Consider the following 22162-nt stretch of genomic DNA (forward strand, 5'->3'; position numbering starts at 1 on the left):
TCTAAAATCCTTATACTGTTTCCTTTCTATAACAGGTTGGGATAGTTTATATCTATGAAACTCTGCAACTGTGAAGGGATGGTCACTGAACAACAGAGCACACTGTGTAGTGAATCTGCTCCCTTACAGATAAAGTTTAATAAGTTCGTCGCTGACAGCTGATGGAGTTAACACACCTAGGTCTGTAAACAGCAATGTGATTAGTGATGGTGAGGTGTAGTCAATCCAGGGGTGCTCCTCAGTTAGACTTTGGTTTGTTTTCAGGGTGTCTGCTTTGTACTGCAGGAGAGAAGAAAACCATTAGTTGCCACAAAACAATAGACCATCTTTTTTGAGTTTGAATAATATGGGCTTGACCAAACTTTATGGATCCTAGCTGTAGCTGAAGGAACCCACTGCTCTAACCACAGCATAGACTAGTGCCACCTAGTACTGCCCCATCATCATCTACAGTAATATGTAAGGTTTATAGTTCTGCAAAGTTTCCCTTGATCCAGCCATTCTGCTGCCAGCTATGTATTCTGTTACTGAGTGAGCTGCTTCAGGAACAGTATGTTGGCAGAACTTGGGGGGAAGTGCTGTTGCTTCTGGCAGTTTGGTTTAGTGTACACAGAGCAGGAAGCTTTTCAATACTATAAAATACTAGTAAAGTGAGTAGGGAAAATCCAGATGGCAAACACACTTTTGCTTAAGCTATACTGTATGTTATTACAGGTCAGGAGTGGCTTTGACTTACCCTAGATAGAAAAATGTAAACTACATTTCCAATGCATTAGGTGTAAATTCATGGCTAAGATCTTAATACCATAATATTAGTTGCTCACAGAACCAATTTATGTGCAGCTCTGTGGGTTACAAAGTATTCTGAATTTCCCTTACCTTAAATTTATCTGGGACATCCTGTTGATTTAGAGGGAAGAGTCTTACAAACTTGAAGCTTTCTGCTACCACATAAAACGGTTTATTCTGAGCTTTGGCGCACACAGCCATTTGATTTGTACCAATCTGCAGAGACAGTTTAGACGGAAAACAGTATATATTCCCAGTACCAGAGTGACAGTAAACTTCCATGATTCCAACCAGTAGATTCTTTGAGTGTACTTAGCATCAGAACTGAAAGCACTTCTGAAAAGCCTGGAACTCTTCATAGAAGCCAAGCTTAAGAAACAGAATGCTCTTTTAAAAGAGCGTTTTATGTGTGTGCCATTATGGGTCACAACACTCCTGTGATCTAGGCAAGTATTATCTTAATTTTACAAAGCAGGAGACTGATGCATAGAGGAAGCAGTAGTACAAAAGGGAACAGAAGCCAGAAGTCCTGACTTCCACTCTCTATTCCGATAAACGAAGAGTACTACCTACCAGTGTGTTTCAGGTCAGGAAAGTTACAGCTTTGTTTATTCTAACTGGCTTTCATATCTAATGTACTCCTCCTTCAAGCCAAAAGAGAGATCTTTCTGTCTGCAAACTAACTACTCTTTAGGCTATATTCTATTTTGCATATCAATATGAAAGTTGCAAACAGAATATGGTTATTTTTAAAAAGCAGAGTAAGCAAAATAAAGCCATTGTCTTAGATATAGACTTTGATGCTGACAACTCGGTAAAACTGAAAGGACTCTGAAGCAAAACTGATTTTATTTTAAACTTTAGTGTGTTGTAACTATGAAGACTATTCAATTGCAATGGGCTATAGAAAGTGGCAACTTACTGTAATAGTCTTAATCATGACACTAATGCATGGGTTATTCACACATAATTAGTAGCAATCAGAGTTTCTTGAATAACTCCCCCTGCATCATCTAGAAGGAGCCCATTAAGCTATGGTGAGTAAAAATCTACTAGAAATAAAATGCAAACATTGCTCACATTTTCAAAATCTGTCAACATGCACAGTGTGCTCCAGGTATATGAAGAATCACTAATTCACCACCTCTTACCTTGTTAATAATTCCTCCGCTTTCAACCACGCCTTCAGCACCAACTATTACCAGGTTCACTTTCTCCATGATGTAGCTGTTTAAGAAAAAAAGTTAAATCATATAGTGTAGTACTAGAAATGTGACTTAATTTTGTTAATACCTCATGATCATTTTGCTTTTCAAGTAGAATAGTCATTCTTGCAACTGTCCAGATACATGCATGTGGCCTATTCATATGTCCTTGGAATTATCTTTCCTTGATCTTCCCAAACAGGAATATTAAATAACCAGGGCTTCTCCAAATGTACTTGAGGTATTGACCTCAAAAGTTGCTGAGGCTATTTTGGCTGAAGTCTACCAGTTACTAGTAATCAGTTATAGAAATTTAGATATTCAATATTACACTATTATGAAGTTATCTTAGCTCCGCATTTCAAGATGGTCAAAGCCAAAATATACTTTTAAATAATTCCAAATGCCTTTAATCCCATGTTTTCCCTTCTTTCAATGCCCCCTCACATCTGTTTTCTCCTTCATGGAGAATACTGGTAGAAAGAAGTTACTTTGTACTTTTATATGGCACCTCTCATCCAAGAACATAGCATGTGTCTTGGTGCATGAAGGAAATGCAACACCAACTAAAATGCTCATAAGGAGAGAAGTTATATTTTTTCAGTTCTGTCTCTAAGAGTTATCTGGCCAGATAACTTAATCAGTCAAGTCACTGATCTCATGTTAACTACCTTGTAAAATACAGCAAGTTAGTGTGGTGTGTATCTTCTTGACAATTGCCTCTCAGGCATTTTGTATTGGATAGAGAATTAAGTTTTACTAACACATTGTTCATAAGAACATACATAAGAACGGCCATTTTGGGTCAGACTAAAGGTCCATCTAGGCCAGTAATCCTGTCTTCTGACAGTGGCTAATGCCAGGTGCCCTAGAATGAACAGAACAGGTGATCTCTCCCCTGTTGCCCATTCACAGCTTCTGGAAAACACAGGCTAGGGACACCATCCCTGTTCCATTCTCATGCATTTAGGACTCAAATTCTGGTATCTAGTAAGCAATTACCAGCTTTAAAAAAAAAAATCCAGTAACCGCATTTATGTATATATAAAACATCTGACTTTTAAAAAAAAATATTGGCGGGCAAAATGGAGCCCTTAGCTATAGCATCTCAGCTCCTTTTCTCCCTCATATCCCTAAATGCTATGTAAATTGAAAAAGATAATTGAACTTAATATCTAAACGTTATCAAATACTTATGCTTGATTTATGGCAATCACATTATCCTGTCAAAAGATTTAGCTTGTACAGTAGTTGTGCCAGTTGTTACTACAGTGAAAGGTTAAATTAGCAAAACCATCCATTCCAATTTGAAGAAACTTTTGGAAAATTCATATATACTATAGTTAAAATGAAAACCAGAAGGACAATAAAAGGCTTGTTAACATCTAAGAATGTAATTAATATACTTACCCAACTGCAGCATCTAGAATCACAGTCACAGGAACGTTGAGCTTGCTAAGGGCCTTTGCCATTTTTTGCCTATTAAAATAATGTTAATGAAGTTTTGAAATCTTTCTTTAAAGAAGTCAGCGAAATTAATTGATGCGATAAAACTTTTTTTTTTTTTTTTTAGTATATGTGAATGAAACCTGATAATTAGGGCCTTACCAAATTCATGGTCCATTTTGGTCAATCCATTTGATATAGGATTTAAAAAAATGTAAATTTCATGATTTCAGCTATTTAAATCTGAAATTTCACGGTATTGTAATTGTAGGGGTCCTGACCCCAAAAAAGTGGGGTGGGGTGGGCATAAGGTTATTGTAGGGGGGGCTGCAGTGCTGCTATCCTTCCTTTTGCATTGCTGGTGGTTGTGGCCCTGCCTTCAGAGCTGGGCAGCTGGAGAGCAGTGGCTGCTGGCTGGGAGCCCAGCTCTGAAGGCAGTGCTGCCACCAGCAGCAGTGCAGAAGTAAGGATGGCATGGAATGGTATTGCCACCCTTAGTTCTTCACTGCTGCCTGCAGAGCTGGGCCCTCAGTCAGTAGCTGCCACTTTCTGGCCACACAACTCTGAAAGCAGCAGTGTTTACATCTCCCTGTTAGTAATTCTGGTTCTGCAATCACTCCTTTTTCTGGTTTCTCTCTGTTTTATGAAAAACACACAAATAAAGGGGAAATGAGCTGACTATCATAGAAATAGTGAAATTGATAATAGATGGAGTAAAACTGAAGAGCCTCCTCTAATCATTCAGTTTAGAAATCATAGGTATGACTTGTAACTATATAAGGTAAAAGATCCAGACAAATGTCATTAAATGACAGTTTACTGTACATTTAACACCCAGCTTTTTCATCTGCTTGGTGTTAGATACAAGATACTATGAACAGAGTATACTGTGAAATGTTACTTTAGTGAAAGTGATAAATCACACTTTATCTGCCAATATTCAGGTATTTCAGTTGTCATTAGAAATGAAACTGCCTGGTTGGTTCAACTGGCTGTTATACAGCGTGTATGGTTTGCTATTTTCCTTTACTTCCTTCAAACTATATTGTATCCTCTGGACACTGACGGTGCTGTCAGTAATATACACTTCGTAGTGTCTTAAAGGGAACTCTTTTTTTTTTTTTTAAACCCAAAACACAAAAACCACCACATTTTTGGTAAACATTTTTATCCTCGTATTGTTACAAGTAACACTTACTACTATTAGATTATTTTTAAAAAATACTTCAAGTTGACTTTTAAGCAATCATTCTTAGAGAAAAAATGGGTTGCCTAGCAGTGGTTGGTCATTAAAGTTTTGTTACACCTTAGCTGGAAAGCTTGGGGATGCTGTAATATGTTTACATAATACAGGGAATTGCCTGTTGATAGCGGTTCTTTGGAAGGGCGTTGCTGTAGACAATCTGTCAAGAGGGATATGAGTTTGCAATGAAATAGTTACCTTTTAATAATTCAAAAATAGGTAAAAGCTATTCTTAAAATATGACTCCAGTAATGGACATTAGTATCTTACTAATCAAGAAGACAAAATTGACATATACTTGCCCTGCTTGATCGGGCTGTGATTCAGTAATATAAACACTGAAACGCTTCTTTGATGCAGCAGCTGCCTCTAACACTCTGAGCACCACTCTCGAATAGGCATGCGTTAATATTCGCTGTTAAAGTAACAGACATTTTACTACTTTAGCAAGTTTCAGGAAAGCTTTGTTATTGTCATGATCTCTTTTAATTGTTTACTATGCACAAGTGTTTTAAACATGATCTTCAGTTACTTTAGATGGTATCCCAGATTTCACAAAAATGTAACATTAAGAGTTGTAGATACTTTTGGTGACCTGTCCAATATTAAACTCTTGTATTTTTACAAACCATGGGAGGTCAAGCCATCATGAAAATTGGACTTTATAGGACACTTAATTACTGAAGCCCTGACACTGAGAGGGGCTGGAACCCATAACTTCCATTTAAGCCAGTAGTTGGGGGTGCTCAGTACCACTTAGAACCAGGCCACAGGCTTAATGTCAGTCTGTATGGAAACAAAGGTGGAGGGAGGGGAAAGAAAAAGTGAGTTTTAGAAAATATTTGAATATGTGGCATAAACAAATGTGATAGGTAGGAGTAAAATCTTTACTTGGGAAAGCCAACATCAGCTAATGTGGGGTCTCCTTAACAGATGAGGATAAAACCTATTTCCTCCATCACTTGAAATAATGGAACACCCAGAACAGATTAATCGGTCCTGACATACTTACAGCACCATCTTTGATAAATGTATGGCAGAGTTTTGCAATTTTGTTTCTTGAAAGAGAGATTCTCCTAAGGAAAAGTTCCCCTCGTTCGATCATGATTTCTTTACACTTTGAATAGTCCTGGAAAAAGCAGTAAGAACAAAAATTAAGGCCCAGGATTACTTTGTGAGTAATGTTACTTTGTGGATGAGGGAAGCATTACACTTGGTGACAAACTCACCGAGTACTCCAGTGAGGTGAGACTGATAAACCTTAGGAAGAGCTCTCCCCCTGAAGAGACTGCCACCGAAGAGTCAACACCAGATAGAGTTTCAATGGCATTTTTGAGATTTAGTCTCAAACCCTGAATGGTCTCACCTGAGAGAGAGAGAGAGAGAGAGAGAGAAATTTAAACTTCATTTCAAAACAAAATACTCATTACATGCTAGACCAGGGATTCTCAAACTGGGGGTTGGGACCCCACAGGGGGTTGCGAGCTGTCAGCCTCCACCCGAAACCCTGCTTAGCATCCAGCATTTATAATGGTGTTAAATATATTAAAAAGTGTTTTTAATTTATAAAGGGTGTGGCACTCACAGGCTTGCTAGGTGAAAGGGGTCACCAGTACAAAAGTTTGAGAACTACTGTGCTAGACAGAAGTTTAGGTATATTCTGGTATGGCACTAATGGTTGTATTTTAAAAATTTCCAGATGACTAACTTGGTATTTCTCCTTCAGTGTATTGAGATTACAGTAGAAGCTTATTACACCATGTGAAAATTTTTCAACTGATCCCATACGTTTGAGTACAAAAATCTATAGTCTTGTAAGCCCTACCTGTCGCCTGCCCTCCATCCACCTTTCTCTAGAATAACAGTCATCTAAAAAGAGAATATGAACACTCCTGAAATGTGTATTACTGCCAAGAATGAAAACTGACGAAACACTACTACATAGTCAGCAGCAATGTTGACTGCTCCTGCCTGCCCATCCGTGTGCTCTGACTGTAACCTGAAGGAACAAGTTCTTGCCGTTAATGAGGTAATTCAGCACCCATGCTCAGTCAATGCTTAGCACAGATCCAATGGAGCAGATTCTATTTAATGAAACAAACACCAAATACATTTTGAAAATGTTTTTTGTACTATTTGTTTCCCTGATTTTGATTAGTAATGCACGCTTCTCAAGCTTGTGCTCATTTCTGCACAACATCTACCAGACAAGTTTCTTACTTCTAACTTTGGATGGAGGGTAGCCTGCTTTTTTTTGCTCAAAGACCTTCATGTTTAACTCTTCTCTGAACTTTAAAAAACAATATGACATTCAGGTTAAAAACACTGGGCTTGTCTTTTACTGCAATGCAGGAATTGGACTGTTAAGTTTTGCTTGTGAAAAAGAAAAGGCAGGATCTTGGAACCAGAGATGAACTGCCGTATAGCTTGCTTCTTGAGAAAGCAAAAATTAAATAATCACCTAAAATGCAACAAAACTCTGAATTTCAGTCACCTGAAACACCATGAATCTGATGAGGTGTGTGTTAAATATTTAGGGTTGGCAGAATTTGATTTTTTTTAAATAATTTTGATGGATAATATCAATAGTTATTTGTGAGTATTTTTTATTTTTATTGATTTGCATTTCACAGTTCTGGAAATTTTGGGGTGTTTAGCATCTTTCAGTTTTTATCAATTAACAGTTTTCACAGTTGCAGGAAATTATAGGGGTGTCAGACAATAACTTATTAGAGAGCTTTCAGAGTAGCAGCCATCTTAGTCTGTATCCACAAGAAAAACAGGAGTACTTGCGGCACCTTAGAGTGCCTAACACATTTATTTGAGCATAAACTTTCCTGGGTTACAGCCAACTTCTTCAGTTTTTTTCTCCTGCTCCTAAGAGCTCATCTTAATTAATTAGCCTCTTAGAGATAATATGGCTACTTCCACCTTTTCATGTTCTGTATGTATATATATATATATGTTCCATTCTATGCATGTGCAGAAGTGGGCTGTAGCCAGGAAAGCTTATGTTCAAATAAATGTGTTAATCTCTAAGGTGTTACAAGTACTCCTTTTCTTTTTATTAGAGAGCCTCATTCAATAGCGATCAGGCAGCATTTTTCTTACTTTGCCTATTTTTAAACCTTGATAATTATCGATGGAAACATGTTTTTTGTCGGTTTGTGGGCGGACGGTGAAATCGAGCTTTATTAAAACGGAATCCGTCCAAGCCTATCGCTGCTGCAAGGTGGTCGGTGAGGTGTATTAGCACTGCCCTCCACTGGACGGATTCAGGACCGCTCGTCCTACGTGACCATCTTCCCTTCGCTCCGGGAGCAGGGTCTGGGCCGGCGGCTGGCGGGGCCCCTGTACCTTTGTCTCTCTTCAGGAACTCCAGCAGCGCGCGGATGGCGGCCACGGCCGAGGCCACGTCGGGATCCTCCGTCATCTGGGCTTTGAAGGCCTCGATCAGCTCTGCAAGGGAAACGGGGGCCGTCAGCCACAGGGACCCGCCCGGAAAGCCCCCACCTCGGGCTGCCGAGCCTGGTCCCCCGCCCGGGGAGCGGCGGGATCTCGCCTCGCCCCCGCCGCCAGGGGGCAGCCCCAGGCCGCGAGGGATGCTAGGGCATGTCCACACCTGCGCCCAGGGGCGGCTCGGGTGAGGGGCCAGTTAATCTTCCACCCCCGGATCGGGCGCGGGCCCCGGCCCCGTTACCTGCTTCGTTCATGGCTTCAGCTGCAGGCGGGACCGGGCCTGTGGGAGCAGCAAGAGCCGGGGCTGTTTCCCCCTCTCACGCGGAGGAAGCTGCTGTCCCCGCCCGGCCCCTTTTCGTGGTGACACCGGACGTCGCTGCACCGGCGTCTTCCCCCACGGCCGGCTCTTGGCGCGTCACGCGTGACGTACAGAGGCAGTGTGACCAGTGAGCGGTGACATCATCTCCAGGCGCCGGAAGCGACGGCCTAGCCGGTGTCTGCTCTCCACCTGCCTGCGGCTGGGCACTATGAGCGCAGGTGAGTCCTGGCCAGGGGCCTCTGTCCTGTCGCCCGCGGGCCGCGCCGGAGGTGGGGCTGGGGCTGACATCTCCCCTCCGCTCTCCTCAGGGCCCGGACCGAGGCCTCTCTCTGCTGCCACTTCTCCCCGCCGCGGGGTTTGCCGCTGGGGACCCTCGGCCCTGTCCCTCCTGCTTCCCCAGCCCTCTACTGACAGCCCCGGGGCTGCGCGCCCGGCCGTGGGTGGGGAGCGCCGCTGTCCGGCGGCTGGGAGAGAAGGGGTGGCTGGTTCTGCGAGGCCCCTGCCTGTTTGCAATCGGGGGCCGCAGAACTAATGCGGAGCGGGGGTTTGTAAGCAGCCAACACCCCTTTGTTTCCTCTTGTCGTTCATATGTAGCCACAGTAATTCTCTCTCTCCCCCCATTTGGTTTAAAAATTGTTCCTGCTCTGGGCTCTGTGAATCTCAGAGAGCCTGATAAAAATCCTGAAAAGTAGCCCGGTGTAAGCAAAACACTAGAATTAGTTTAGCTCGGGAATAGCTCCTGATTCACCTCTAAAATGGGTCGTCCGCCTCTCTCCCTCCCCCGATGTCTGGGTTCAAAAATATATAATGCTTCGTTATGTATAACATAATACATTCTACTCCCCTTCCATGTTTTATGGTGTTAATGGAATTTTTGGTAATAAACTTATGGAATAACTGCAGTTATGCTGAATCTTAAGACAGTTTGATCACACATTCTTGCTAACATTTTTTGCTGCTATTGTTTGTGAGACTGAAACACTAAAGAAAAACATGTCTAATAGTAGAATATAGGGCCCCGATTCTGCAAACACATATGCACACTCAACTAAATGGGCATTAAACCAAATAGTATTTTTGCTTATAGATCTTTAAATTTTGGCCTTGCCATATTTCTAAAGAAGCTGTTACTTGATGCCATATTGTCAGTGTGTTGTCTGTTCTCAAACATATGTATTATTATTGCTTTTTTAGATGATGAGATAAATCTTTTAGTCATCATCGTTGACACCAATCCTATCTGGTGGGGGAAGAAAGCGCTAGGAGAATCAGAGGTAAGGCTTCCTGACTAGCATGGGGTCACAGTGAAGTTTTCCAAAAGACTTTTTCAGTAATTTTTTGACAAATCTGTTTTATTTTAAATGCATGACAATCAAAATTGAACTGCATTTGCTGGAGAGAAACTGGGAAATACTCTTTGAATCAAAATTATGCTAATATTGCCTTATGATAAAATAGTTAATCATGTCATGTCTAATGCCCTTTTAAAAAAATGATATGCTGGATTGGTTTGCACTGCAGCAGTTTGTCTGACTGAATACAGGATGGAGAGTCAGGTACTCTTGAGTTCTAATCCCAGTTGTTGTCACTGACTTGCACTATAGTCTTGGCCAAGTAAATCAGTCTGAAATTTTCAAAACTGGCTGCTAATTTTAAGAGCTCAACTTGAGGCATCTTGGGCCTGATTTTTAGAAGTGTTGAACGTCCAAAACTCTAGTTGAAATCAGTGGAAGTTGTCGGTGCTCAGCACCTCTGAAAACCAGGCTGTTGGTTTCTCAGGTTGGACACGCACATTTGATTACGAGACACTTGAAAATTGTAAAATCTCTGTTCCTTGGTTTCCTCATTCTTAAAACTGGGATGATAATACCCACATCAGAATTCTTATAAGGATTAACTAGTTAATCTTTGTGCTGTGCTTTGAAGATGCTGAACCCTATATAAATGGTATTCCAATGCCAAACATGTTCTGGAGCATGACAATGATTATTAGCAGTTCTGGGGAGTGTCAGTCTCTCATATATAATATTTATTTTAATTTCCATTTCTGTCTCTGTATGCACAGACACAGAAGTGGAAAAACACTTTTCCAGACACGCTCCAACCTACTACAGAGAGGATTGTCTGCCTCTTGAATTTCATGTTCATTCCCTTTGTAAATTCCAAACCCTAATGAAAATATTACTTGTATGTGCAGATTTTTTTTAAAGTTCTTATACCTCTACCCCAATATAACGCAACCCAATATGACACGGGTTCGCATACAAGGCGGTTAAGCTCTGAGACGTTGCTCTGAACAGCGTGTTAAGGGTGCCGGGCCAGGCCAGGGCCGAGGGGTTCGATAAGGGGCCAAAGGTCTTGGGGATGGTGAGGGCCCCCGCCCCCCCAGGGTCTAGGGGGCAGGAACTGTGGGAGGGCACTTTTGGAGATTAGCAGGGGGTCCGGGAGCAGTCCGCTCTGCTTCCCTCGCCCTGGCCCCAGCTGTGTCACTCGAGGGAGGGGGCTTGGGAGAAGGGATCCTCCCCTGCACTCACCAGCAACGGCAGAAGCGGAGCAGCCTGGCCCCACTCTGCCAGCTCCCAGCCGCGGTGCCCCGCTTCTCGCCGCAGGTGAGTATGGGGTGCGTCCTTTCCCCAACCTCCCTGTATTCACCTGCGGTGGGAAGTGGAACGCCGCGGCTGGGAGGTGGCAGAGTGGAGCGGGCTGGAGCCGCGTTGCTCTGCTTCCTGCCACAGGTGAGTGTGGAGGGCGTCCTTTCCCCAACCTCCCTGCACTCACCGGCGGAGGGAAGTGAAGTGGCCAGCCCTAGCCAGCTCTACTCTGCCAGCTCCCAGCCGTGGTGCTCCACTTCCCCTCGGCAGGTGAGTGCAGGATCTTTCCCCAGCTGCCCCACAGTGATACGGCTGGGGCTGGGGCCGCATCACTCCGCTTCCTGCCGCAGGTGAGTGTGGGGAGGGCATCCTTTCCCCAACCTCCTCGCACTCACCAGCAGCGGGAAGTGGAGTGTCGCGGCTGGGAGGTAGTGGAGCGGGCTGGGGCTGGGTTGCTCTGCTTCCTGCCGCTGCTGGTGAGTGCCTGTCAGGGGATGGGGGGGTGGGTAGGGATCAGAGCAGTTGGGACAGGGGGGTTGGGTAGGGGGTGGGTTCCTGGGGGCAGGGGTCTCTGGAGGGGACGGTCAGGGAACAAGGAACAGGGGGGGCTAAAGCAAATGTGATGTAACGCGGTCTCACCTATAACACAGTGAGATTTTTTTTGTCTCCTGAGGACGGCGTTATATCGGGGTTGAGGTGTATTTAAATTTGGTAGCTGTTCTGGTACATCTATTTTTCTGAGCTTTTCACACGTGTCCTTTCTTGATTTTTTTTTTTCTCAACAGTTTACATTATCAAAATGCCTGGATGCAGTAATGGTGATGGGAAATTCACATCTGTTTATGAATCGCAGCAACAAACTTGCTGTAATAGCAAGTCATACACAGGAAAGGTACAATAACTTTCTTATATAGTATCCTTTTTATTTATAAAACTTCCCTTCATATAGTCCGCTTTTGAATAGCTCAGTGTGCTGAAGAGAATAATTCAAACCAAAGTTAAAATACATGATACTCTTTTAAAAAACAGTGAGGGGAGGGGATTGTGGGTTGGTGATTATTGAATGCAAAAGGAAACAAGAGAAAGGGATTGTGAGAAGAAAGAGGTGAAGAAAAATAGCTTTTGAAATTAAAAATAAAAATATTGACTTTTAAATCTCGACTATTAACAAAAGAGATGGTAAGTTCCCTTTCTGGAGTTTGTCAGAATAACAGGGTGATTGCTTGCTGAGCTAAGAAATGAAGGGGAGTTCCTTAAAGGCAGATGGTGTCTGATTGCCTGTTCCCAACGAGATGAGTGTCAGAGAGGAAGTATTTAATGTTGGTGGGGCTTACGCCATTTAGGGCTTTTAAAACACATTCCTTACATAGTTATTAGTGTCCTGGGTTCTAAGAATTGTTTGGAATAAAATTTTGTCACAGTGGTTGAATTTGTGGGTCTTCACCTATTTCCTTAAAAACAAATGATTAATACTGTGCTGCTGTTTCTCGCTTTTAGTCGTTTCTTGTACCCTGGAAAGCACTGGGCATTTGCAGATCTCTTTGGAGACGGTGGTAGTTTTGTAGAATCTAATTGCTCTGGCAGCAAAGATGGAAAATATGAATTATTAACTGCAATAAATGAAATAATCACAGAGGAGATTAAAGACCTGATGACAAAAAGTAAGATGATTTTTTGTTATTGAATATAGCCATCTTGGTTAATTTGGTGCCACAGTCTTGTTAGGTTTTTTTTAAGTGCTGTGTAAAGTAAGAAAAATAATACTTTATGATGTTATGTGAGAAGAACACTGTTAGGTAAAATGTGGAACGTAATCTCCTTATCTTTATAATGATTATAATCTACTTGGGAGCTGGGTTGCTAAAACAACTGTACAACTGGTTAGAACACAGCTGAAATATTTTGTCCCATTCTAGGCAGCTCAATACCAGAAAGCTGTAATCAAGCTGGAGGGAATTCAGAGAAAAACAAAAAACCTAAGGGACTGATTTAATAAAGATTGAAATAAGTAAATGTGGACGGTTTGGCTAAGAGAACTAAGGATATGATCGCTCTCCACAGGTCTGGATGAAGTAAAGGAAATTCCTAAGCTTAATATGAATAACTACAAAATAGCTGGAAAGAGCCCTAGGAATTGATGGAAGCTCCTTTGCATTTGTCTTCTGAAGCTTATTCTCCATCACTCCATATTTTGTTAATATGCAAGAATTTGAGACCAATGGGATACTGAATTATAGAACCTTTATTAGAGCCTGTGTTTTAATGTTGTTTGCCCAAGAATCAATTCAAATTAAATATTTAGTATTCAAATACTTTTAATTTGCACAAAAGTCATTTCTGTGTATTTTTGGATTACAGCTGACATGAAGGGCCAGCAAATGGAAACTTTGTTGGCAGGATCACTTGCTAAAGCACTTTGTTGTATCCTTTTTAAAATACTGGAATTTTCAAAATCTCTCTCTCTCATGTTGTTCACACCGTCATTGTAGGGAATCTTGAACTCTTCTGTGGTAGCATTGTGTGTTAGAATATTGTCAGTTTATTATGCTAAAGTTATGACTTATGAGTATAATACCATCAGATCAGAAACTTCAGTAAAGTGTGTGTTGGTAAAATTGTTTAGTGCAGGTAGTACATTTCCTGTCTATTTTAGCAAGTTTTGAAAGGTTTATAGATCTGTTTCCTGAATGCCAAGTGTAATAGATATTCACAGGATGAACAAGGAAGTGAAAGGTACTGTCTTTTCTTCTACTTGAATATTTACGTGAGTATTTGAACTGGGGGGTGGGAGGGGAATGTTGGCCCTTTTTCAACTGGCAGCAGTGGTCATTACTGATTGTCCTGATCATCTAAACTACCCAATTTGAGCACCGATTGAAGATCAGTAATATAGGGGTTGACATGTGTAGCAGGGTGTGCTGAGTCAGGAGCTAATTCAGCACCCTGTCACTAATACCCACCAGTATATGTTAAGTGGGACCTAACTGGAAGAGAGCCAGTTGACAGAGGGTGTCAGTTAACTGAATAGCTCTACAACTGAAAGGCTAATGGAAGCAGAAGCAACCCCAGCAGGTGGGATTATATACATTGACAGGAAAGAAGAGTGGGGATCTTGAAGAAAGGCTGAGGAAGGCGGAACTAGGTGCTGCTTGTACTGTTCTCTTCCTAGAGGCAAGTGGGGCAGCTGGCTGTGGAATCTAAATACATGTAAATAATACTGCAGGTTGTGGCCTGCTGAAAGACTATAGTAAAGTCTGGTGTTGGTGAAGGAGACCTGGAGTGGTTGTGGTCTGTGATTAAGGCTTGAAAGAACTCTTGGGGATCACCTCATGACACTGTAGGTAAATTGATCTTTGTGACCGCAAATTAATAACCCTAACCCATTTGTGTTGGTGGTTTTATGATGTGGACATCTATGTGTTGGACTGAAATTACAACCAGAAGGCCATTATGATGACTGTCACACACTTGTGAACTGGTCTGTGTTTGAACCAGTGAACTGTCATGAGAGACTGAAATTCCCTTGCTTTACACCACCCAGTTGCTTTTTGAGAATGAATGAATGTAGTGGTATCTGCTTTCACAGCAATGGTGAATTAAGTCTGCTGATATTTGTCAGATTTTTCTTTCTTGCTCTTTTCATGATACGTAGTCTTCTCAGTATACTGATAAAGCAGTCTCTCCTGTATCTGCTTTAAGTGAGGTCTATGATCATACTACACAATTTCAAAGAAAAAATATTGGAGGCTAATGTATGGAGTAACTGTGAAACACTAATGCATGTTTCTTTGTCTCCAATATGTAGCCAGCCAAGAAATTAAATCAAGAATTTTGGTAAGAGCTTCTGTATAAAATTTTCTTAATAGCTTTGGTATCCAGTAGTACTATTGTGTAGGCTAACAGGTGTCAATTGCTTTACCTAGGTCATAAAAGCTGCAGAAGACAGTGCCTTGCAGTATATGAATTTCATGAATGTGATCTTTGCAGCACAGAAACAGGTGAAGTTAATGTTTTATTATTTCAATATCAACATGTAAACATAAAGATTATCTATCCCTATTATGTATGTGCTTCTAATTAAGGGATGGTTTTTAGAGTAGCAGCCGTGTTACTCTGTATCCACAGAAAGAACAGGAGTACTTGTGGCACCTTAGAGACTAACACATTTATTTCAGCATAAACTTTCGTGGGCTATAGCTCACTTCTTCGGATGCATAGAATGGAACACACAAAGAAGTGAGCTGTAGCCCACGACAGCTTATGCTGAAATAAACGTGTTAGTCTCTAAGGTGCCACAAGTACTCCTGTTCTTTTAATTAAGGGATGATTGGGGCCATCTGAGCATCTTTTTGCCATGGGAGAAGGCAACTAAGGCCACGTTCAGACTAGGGTATTAAAATCGATTTTAGATACGCAACTTCAGCTACGTGAATAACGTAGCTGAAGTCGAATTTCTAAAATCGAGGTACTCACCCGTCCAGACAGCGCGGCATCGATGTCCGCGGCTCTCCATGTCGATTCCGGAACTCCGTTCGGGTTGATGGAGTTCCGGAATCGATGTAAGCGCGCTCGGGGATCGATATATTGCGTCCAGACTAGACGTGATATATCGATCCCCGAGCAATCGATTTTAACCCGCCAATGCCGCGGGTTAGTCTGGACGTGGGCTAAGTTAAAATGTAGATCCAGGTCATCACACTGTAACATAAAGTGGCCACCAGTTCAGCCCAAAATGACTATGAGCCTTACCCCCTATATTTTAGAATTAGATACTGTATATTAGGTAAGCTTCATCTGTGGTCCTTCCCATATTGCCAATTATTGGACAGGGAAGGGTGAATGATGTGGTACATGCTATGGTTGAAGTAAAATACTTCGTTTTGGTGCCGAAGGCCAATAGCCTCAGCAGTCTGTTCATATAAATGTAGTGGGACTTGCAGCTAAAATAGATCCCAGCAGTAATGGTAATAGAGAGTTATATTTATTGTACTGTTGTAACTTCCATTTTCTGTAAGCCTCATCTTTTTGGTTTCAGAATATTTTGATTGATGCCTGTGTTTTGGACTCTGATTCAGGACTCTTACAGCAGGTATAATATACTTTTATTACTCATTGGTTATGTTGGTTCTTAGATGAAGAACTGAAAATAGCTATTTTGTGATCACTTGTTTGACACGTTTTTGCTCCCTTTGCTTGGAGATGGAAAGATTAGAACTGGGCAAATCAAGCCTCAATCTTGTGTGCTGGCTCCTATTTGCTCCCTTTTATGTGACAAAATCTTAAATCCATCTCTCTCCACTTTATCTCCTGGATACTCTGTCACATCAGAAAATTTTTTTTATCAGTTCCTCTCCCCCATTATTGGAACACACTGTCCTGAATCTGAACTGTTCTCTATTTAACAAACACTGATTGCTGGAAACTATTGCCTCTTTCCAGGGATAAAAATTTGTTGAGTAGGCACTGGTTTTGGTAGTATATACCGATCAAGAATCTTAATGTAGGATAGTACAAGAAACAACAGAGGATTGTTTTTATTTAAATTATTGATCGAGGGGAGTCTTTCAGTTTTAAAATCTCAACTGGGAATCAAGCAAAAAAAAAAAAGTTCTCCGGTGTATAAGCGATGTAAGAACAACTGTGGTTTTAAGAAACTTAATTTAAAAAATAAAGTTGGCTCTGTATCTAAGTGTGAGGTCCATTGACATCTACTTATTTCTAAAGTCTGTCCTTTACTGCAGTACCAAAGAGAGGGGAGACCTTTCTTGCTCATATCTCTCTCCATGGACAATCCTCCCCATTTTAAGTTTCCCCTGAGGCTGTTCAAAAGCCAGAGATGGAAATATCTGGGGCAAATAACTTCTTTAGAATCTGATATCTGTGGGACTTGAAAAATGTGTGGCTTTTTAAACCTTTCAGTAGCATGTAGCAATTCCTGTTCAGGTTTGTGTCAAAATTGTTCCTGTGTTAAGTGCTTGCAATGTGCGCTTTCCAGGCTTGTGACATTACAGGAGGCATATACTTGAAAGTGCCCCGGATGCCATCCCTTTTGCAGTATTTGCTGGTAAGTTAATTTAAAAAAACATTTGAGGGCTGCTCTTATTCCTATTGAAGTCAACTGCAAAATTCCTCTTGACTTCATTGTGAGCAGAAGCAGTCTCTTTGAGCTGACATGGAAGTTGAGTGTTGGGAACCCTTACTGGTCAAAGGGATTCAGCTGTTTGATATGCTTCAGTAGATGTTGCAGTGAGAGGTCATGGGAGGGTATGGACAAGCATCACAAGGGATAGGCTTTGCAGGAGGGCTTTCACACTTGGCTGGCATGGTCATGTGTGAGGCTTCACTGTGGTGAGGGGATATCCTAAAAGAAGACGGAGAGATATTTCCCCTTGTCCAGTTTCCCAAAGTATCTAAGAATACCACTAACCTGAAGTGCTGGTGCATAACATTGATTTTGTCTGGGGAGACTTGTAGGAAAATGACAATATGATATAAGCTTGTACTACTGAAAGTTGTTACTATCTGATGGCTGTTCCTTGGTCTATTTGAAATGAATTGGTCTAGTCCAATTCCTAGTGGACAGGTGCCTATGAAGCAGAACCCACCAAAATTGACAGCAACTGGCAACCTGAATAGTGCTCAATGAGTGAATTAGGGGTTTGGAATGGGTCCCGTATGAGGAGAGATTAAAGAGGCTAGGACTTTTCAGCTTGGAAAAGAGGAGACTAAAGGGGGATATGATAGAGGTATATAAAATCATGAGTGGTCTGGAGAAAGTGAATAAGGAAAAGTTATTTACTTGTTCCCATAATATAAGAACTAGGGGCCACCAAATGAAATTAATGGGCAGCAGGTTTAAAACAAATAAAAGGAAGTTCTTATTCTCGCAGTTCCCAGTCAACTTGTGGAACGCCTTGCCTGAGGAGGTTGTGAAGGCCAGGACTATAACAGGGTTTAAAAGAGAGCTGGATACATTCATGGAGGTTAAGTCCGTTAATGGCTGTTAGCCAGGATGGGTAAGGAATGGTGTCCCTAGCCTCTGTTTGTCAGAGGGCGGTGATGGACGGCAGGAGAGAGATCACTTGATCATTACCTGTTAGGTTCACTCCCTCTGGGGCGCCTGGCATTGGCCACTGTCGGTAGACAAAATACTGGGCTGGATGGACCTTTGGTTTGACCCAGTATGGCCGTTCTTATGTTCTTATGTTCAACCGAAGTATGTTCTTACCTGCAGAGGTGTTTTTAGCAGGTTAGAATATGAGGGACGATGGTAGGAGGGAATGAGGGGCAGCAAACCTTCCATGACTGTTCTTTGTTCTTTATGGATTCTGTGAATAAATTTGTGATGTATCTCCTGGGGTATCATTCTGGCACCTCTAACCCCTACTAAACTCTCACTTGCTTAAAATTGATGTTGAATGAATAGTCATGTCTTAAAATGACTTGATTTTAAAAAGGCCATTTTTTATTTATCGCGGTGTGAGCATCAAAACATTTCCTGGAAGGTGAATGAGGACAAAATTCCCTTCTTCCTCAATTTACTTAATGACCTGATGCAGTCATAGAGGTGAATTTCTTTGGCAGGTGGGAGGGTAACTTTCTTCTCTGCAGTAGTTTTTGGTGTATATAGCAAAGTCCTTTAACACAGCTGTTTCCTCCCAGATTCTAAAATACCCTCCCCTTTTTTAAATTTATACAGTGGGTATTTCTTCCTGATCAAGAGCAAAGATCCAAACTAATCCTTCCACCCCCTATTCATGTTGACTATCGAGCGGCTTGCTTCTGTCATCGAAATCTCATTGAAATAGGTTATGTTTGCTCTGTGTGTTTGTCAAGTAAGTTTTACAAATATATTTAACAGAACTGACCTAATTTCTCTTCTTTCAAGGTAACTATTTTAGTGAAACTGCCTATTCTTTTATTTTCCAGTATTCTGCAACTTCAGCCCTATTTGTAGCACATGCGAGTAAGTACTCTTCCTGACTTTTGTTTGCTTGTGTAGGCTAAGCTTAGAAATGTATTCAGCATATTTTATTTTTTCTTTCTTGTATTATTTCAGGACTGCTTTTAAGATTTCGTTACCACCTGTCATGAAGGCCAAGAAAAAGAAACTAAAACTGGCTATATAGCAACATTATAGAAATACACCAACCGTTACCTCCTGCATGTAATTCCATGAAACTGCATGTAGTTGAGAAGGTGGCATTTTTTAATAGGTGTGAAAGAAATGATTGTTCAAAGTGTTCAAATCTATGTTGCTAAACATTTCAAAACATCACATATGCACCATCCCTGTAAGCAACAAATGGTTGTATTGGTGCATGCTCTGTATTATTTTAAAATCAAATCTCCTATTTGTGACTATCAGGAGCCAGAAACTGCTTGTATAAAGCGGAAGGTGCACTTACCATCATAGAACAACATAATAGCATCCCAAAGTCAGTTTACAGTCAGAGAATGCAAATACTTAGGTCGTGATCCTGCATACATGTTAATGTTAAAGGTAAGCATGGCTGTATGTGTTTGCAGGATCCAGGCTGTAGTGTTATGGATGGATTCTGTAGTTCTTTTCAACACAGTTTGTTGTTCAATTTCATTTGTGAAGAGGCAAGTCTGATTTTTTTTTCTTTTTCCCGTACTAAATTCCCTTTTAGTGGGTATTATCTGCTTTAAGTGTGTTTTATTCTTTTCTCACTTTGATATCGTCTCCCCAAAACACAAATATAATGAAGATTATTCAGGTGAATAATTTTATTGTGAGGTTGTACAGATGAGTAATTTTCCTTTTGAAATTCAATAACAAAAGCATCTGTGTATTTTTTTTTCTCACTCATGTAGGGATTTGTTTTTACGATATTTTGAAACTGGAAAACAGTTTAATTATCTGAAATCTGATAGCAAGTTTCTTTTTTAGATTTGACTAGCACTGAAGAAAGATAATGTTGTAGGAAGGCCTTTGTTATAACTGATTTTTTTTTCTGTATCTCAGCAGGTGAACGCACGGTGCATGTTCTCAGTTTTCCAAACCTATTGTGTTTAAACCAAACAAAAAAATTAATTCTCTATTTTTAATTCCCTGTTTTTAATCCGTAACTGTATCTTTTGGTGTTTTAATAATTGTTGTATTACTCAGAGGCAATATGGGAATAATTGTTTTCTAGGTAGAAAACAGAACTGTAGATAAATTCTTTTTTTAATGGTATATGCAGGAGATGATGATTTATAATATTTTCATCGGGTTTTTGCCTATGTTCCCATTTTACTGAAAATGCCAGCCTTTTACTGGCTCATTTAATAGCTAAATGCAATTTTATATGAGTACTGTATTTATAGTTTGCTTTATATAAATATTTGTAATAAAGTGACTTAAAAAAGAAAAAAAAGGCCTTTTGTCCCTTTATCCTCCCTTTTATAACCTTAAAGGCAAAATCATCAAAGGTTAATTTAGTATGAAGGTCTACACCGGACAAGGCATCTTGCATACTGCTGAGTATCTTGATGAATATTTTAGCCTCAAACATGTGCAACAAAGAGGGCAATATGAGCCCTTACAATGTAAAATTAGGTGTGGTTTGTAAACTCTAAGTACTCTTGGTACATACTGTTACTCCTGAGGGCATTCTGCGCCAACAAAAAATTAAAATTCTGTGCACAATATTTTAAAATTCTTCAAATGTTATTTATTGAATAAATATGGAGGCTCCAGCATGGCACAAGGGAGCACAGGCCACTGGCTGCACAGTGGTGGGAGATCACTGTGCAGCTCCCCCTGGGACACCGACTCAGCAGTGAGGCTGCATCCAACGCTGACACAGCGCAAGGACAGGGCCTGCCCCAGAAGCACTCCAGCCAGGTTTTCCCAGTCCCACCCCCTGCCCCACAGTGATTTAACTCTCTGCCGGCTGCCCGGGGCACCCAAATATACTGCTGGGGAGGGTCAGATGACCGCTCTTGTGGCTTCCCTTTGCTTCCCTGTCAGAAAGTCCCTGTTCTGCAGGGAAGCAAAGAAATCTGGGGGGGCATAAATTCTCCACATGCACAGTGGTGCAGAATTCCCCCAAGAGTAATAGTGAATATGTATTTATTTAGATTTAAGAAAGATGCCTTTACAAGAGCTCTACATACCCTGACACTTAATTTTACCACTGCACAAAACAGCCAATAGCAAGGCCATTGCTGTGAAGACATTTGCCGGCCCCAAGGACCTGGCCTGGAATAGCTACTGCAGAGGGAGCTGTTTTGTAAGAGCTGGGCCAAAATAGCTCCTGTGTGTATGCTATTCCAGAAAAAAAGACACTGGGCCTAGACCAGCGGATTTCAAACTTCATTGGACCGTGACAACAAAAATTACTACACTACCTACTGCTCTGGGAATTCTGTGCCAAAAAATAAAAAATTCTGTGCACAGAATTTTAAAATTCTGCAAGATTCTGTATATTGTTGTCAAAATAACACTATGATCAAGCTTGTTTCAATTGTTTTGGTAATTTATTTAAACTACAATACAATGTGGGAGTGGGGAGCATTGGAGGAAATCACCAAACCCCTCTCTTTAATAGTAATGTAGCCAGTATTGATCCTTTACTTATTAGTCAACAGATATATGCAGCTATATGCTCAATGTTACATCATAGGCAACTGAAGAGCAAGTGAGGGCTGGGGACCCAAACTCATAATTTATACTGACTATCTCCAAAAATGTAAATTCATGGAGCACATTTTGACAGGAAATTTTTTCAGTCCAAAAATTTAGACCAGTTCTAATCACTAAAGCACCATAAGCATTTATAAAGCCATGCTGTTCTTTACAATAAGGCTCCTTTACACCACTCTGGCAATGTAAAGGAGCCTTAAAATTTTTACACTGGTTTTATACTCCTGGGGGAATTCACTAAGTTCAATGGGAACAATTCACTAAGCAGGCAGGCTGCTACATTCTGCTTTGTCTGAAGGAACAGAGCCTGCCCCATGCCTGCATCTTCAGAAATGCCCCAAAGCCCTGCCTATCCTTGCCAAAAGTGCTGCAATAGCGAGCCAGAGGGAGCGTGTGGGGCTCTCTCTCTCGTGCAGAACTGCCCAGCCCTGGTGGTGGTTTACATCTCTGCTGGCT

General features: G+C 41.2%; 2 protein-coding genes across 5 annotated transcripts; one reads left to right on the forward strand and one right to left on the reverse strand.

Moving 5' to 3' along the window:
- Positions 1–105: 105 nt before the first annotated feature.
- Positions 106–8515, reverse strand: EIF2B1 (eukaryotic translation initiation factor 2B subunit alpha). Of its 2 annotated transcripts, XM_030583541.1 has the most exons (9): positions 8384–8513; positions 8041–8142; positions 5913–6049; positions 5696–5812; positions 4986–5098; positions 3405–3473; positions 1941–2016; positions 880–1005; positions 106–279 (listed from the first exon to the last, which is right to left on the reverse strand). In XM_030583541.1, exons 1-9 carry the CDS (start codon positions 8394–8396, stop codon positions 124–126), a joined length of 909 nt encoding a protein of 302 aa, XP_030439401.1. In that variant the 5' UTR covers positions 8397–8513; the 3' UTR covers positions 106–123. The 2 variants fall into 2 exon arrangements, with proteins under 2 accessions (XP_030439401.1, XP_030439402.1); XM_030583542.1 differs by lacking the exon at positions 3405–3473 and having other exon boundaries at positions 8384–8515.
- Positions 8516–8579: 64 nt separating this feature from the next.
- Positions 8580–20419, forward strand: GTF2H3 (general transcription factor IIH subunit 3). 3 transcript variants are annotated; one of them, XM_030583538.1, is made up of 13 exons: positions 8582–8679; positions 9656–9735; positions 11838–11944; positions 12550–12713; positions 13411–13473; positions 13756–13785; positions 14858–14886; positions 14976–15050; positions 16088–16141; positions 17048–17116; positions 18752–18887; positions 18982–19018; positions 19112–20419. In XM_030583538.1, the coding sequence occupies exons 1-13, from the start codon at positions 8670–8672 to the stop codon at positions 19179–19181; spliced, it is 924 nt and encodes a 307-aa protein (XP_030439398.1). In that variant the 5' UTR covers positions 8582–8669; the 3' UTR covers positions 19182–20419. The 3 variants fall into 3 exon arrangements, with proteins under 3 accessions (XP_030439400.1, XP_030439399.1, XP_030439398.1); XM_030583540.1 differs by lacking the exon at positions 18752–18887 and having other exon boundaries at positions 8580–8679; positions 18941–19018; XM_030583539.1 differs by lacking the exon at positions 18752–18887 and having other exon boundaries at positions 8581–8679.
- Positions 20420–22162: the final 1743 nt, after the last annotated feature.

This window comes from Gopherus evgoodei, chromosome 13 (assembly GCF_007399415.2).
Source record: "Gopherus evgoodei ecotype Sinaloan lineage chromosome 13, rGopEvg1_v1.p, whole genome shotgun sequence".
Classification (NCBI taxonomy): Eukaryota; Metazoa; Chordata; order Testudines; family Testudinidae; genus Gopherus; species Gopherus evgoodei.

What these genes read in the sequence shown, in the direction of transcription:
- EIF2B1 (XM_030583541.1), bottom strand. An exon ending in TCACAGCCCGATCAAGCAGG is followed by an intron (nt 3,474 to 4,985) that starts GCAAGTATATGT and finishes TTATTTTAATAG; the next exon opens with GCAAAAAATGGCAAAGGCCC. An exon ending in ATTCTAGATGCTGCAGTTGG is followed by an intron (nt 2,017 to 3,404) that starts GTAAGTATATTA and finishes TTTCTTAAACAG; the next exon opens with CTACATCATGGAGAAAGTGA.
- GTF2H3 (XM_030583538.1), top strand. An exon ending in AAATTAAATCAAGAATTTTG is followed by an intron (nt 14,887 to 14,975) that starts GTAAGAGCTTCT and finishes TGCTTTACCTAG; the next exon opens with GTCATAAAAGCTGCAGAAGA. An exon ending in CCTATTTGTAGCACATGCGA is followed by an intron (nt 19,019 to 19,111) that starts GTAAGTACTCTT and finishes GTATTATTTCAG; the next exon opens with GACTGCTTTTAAGATTTCGT.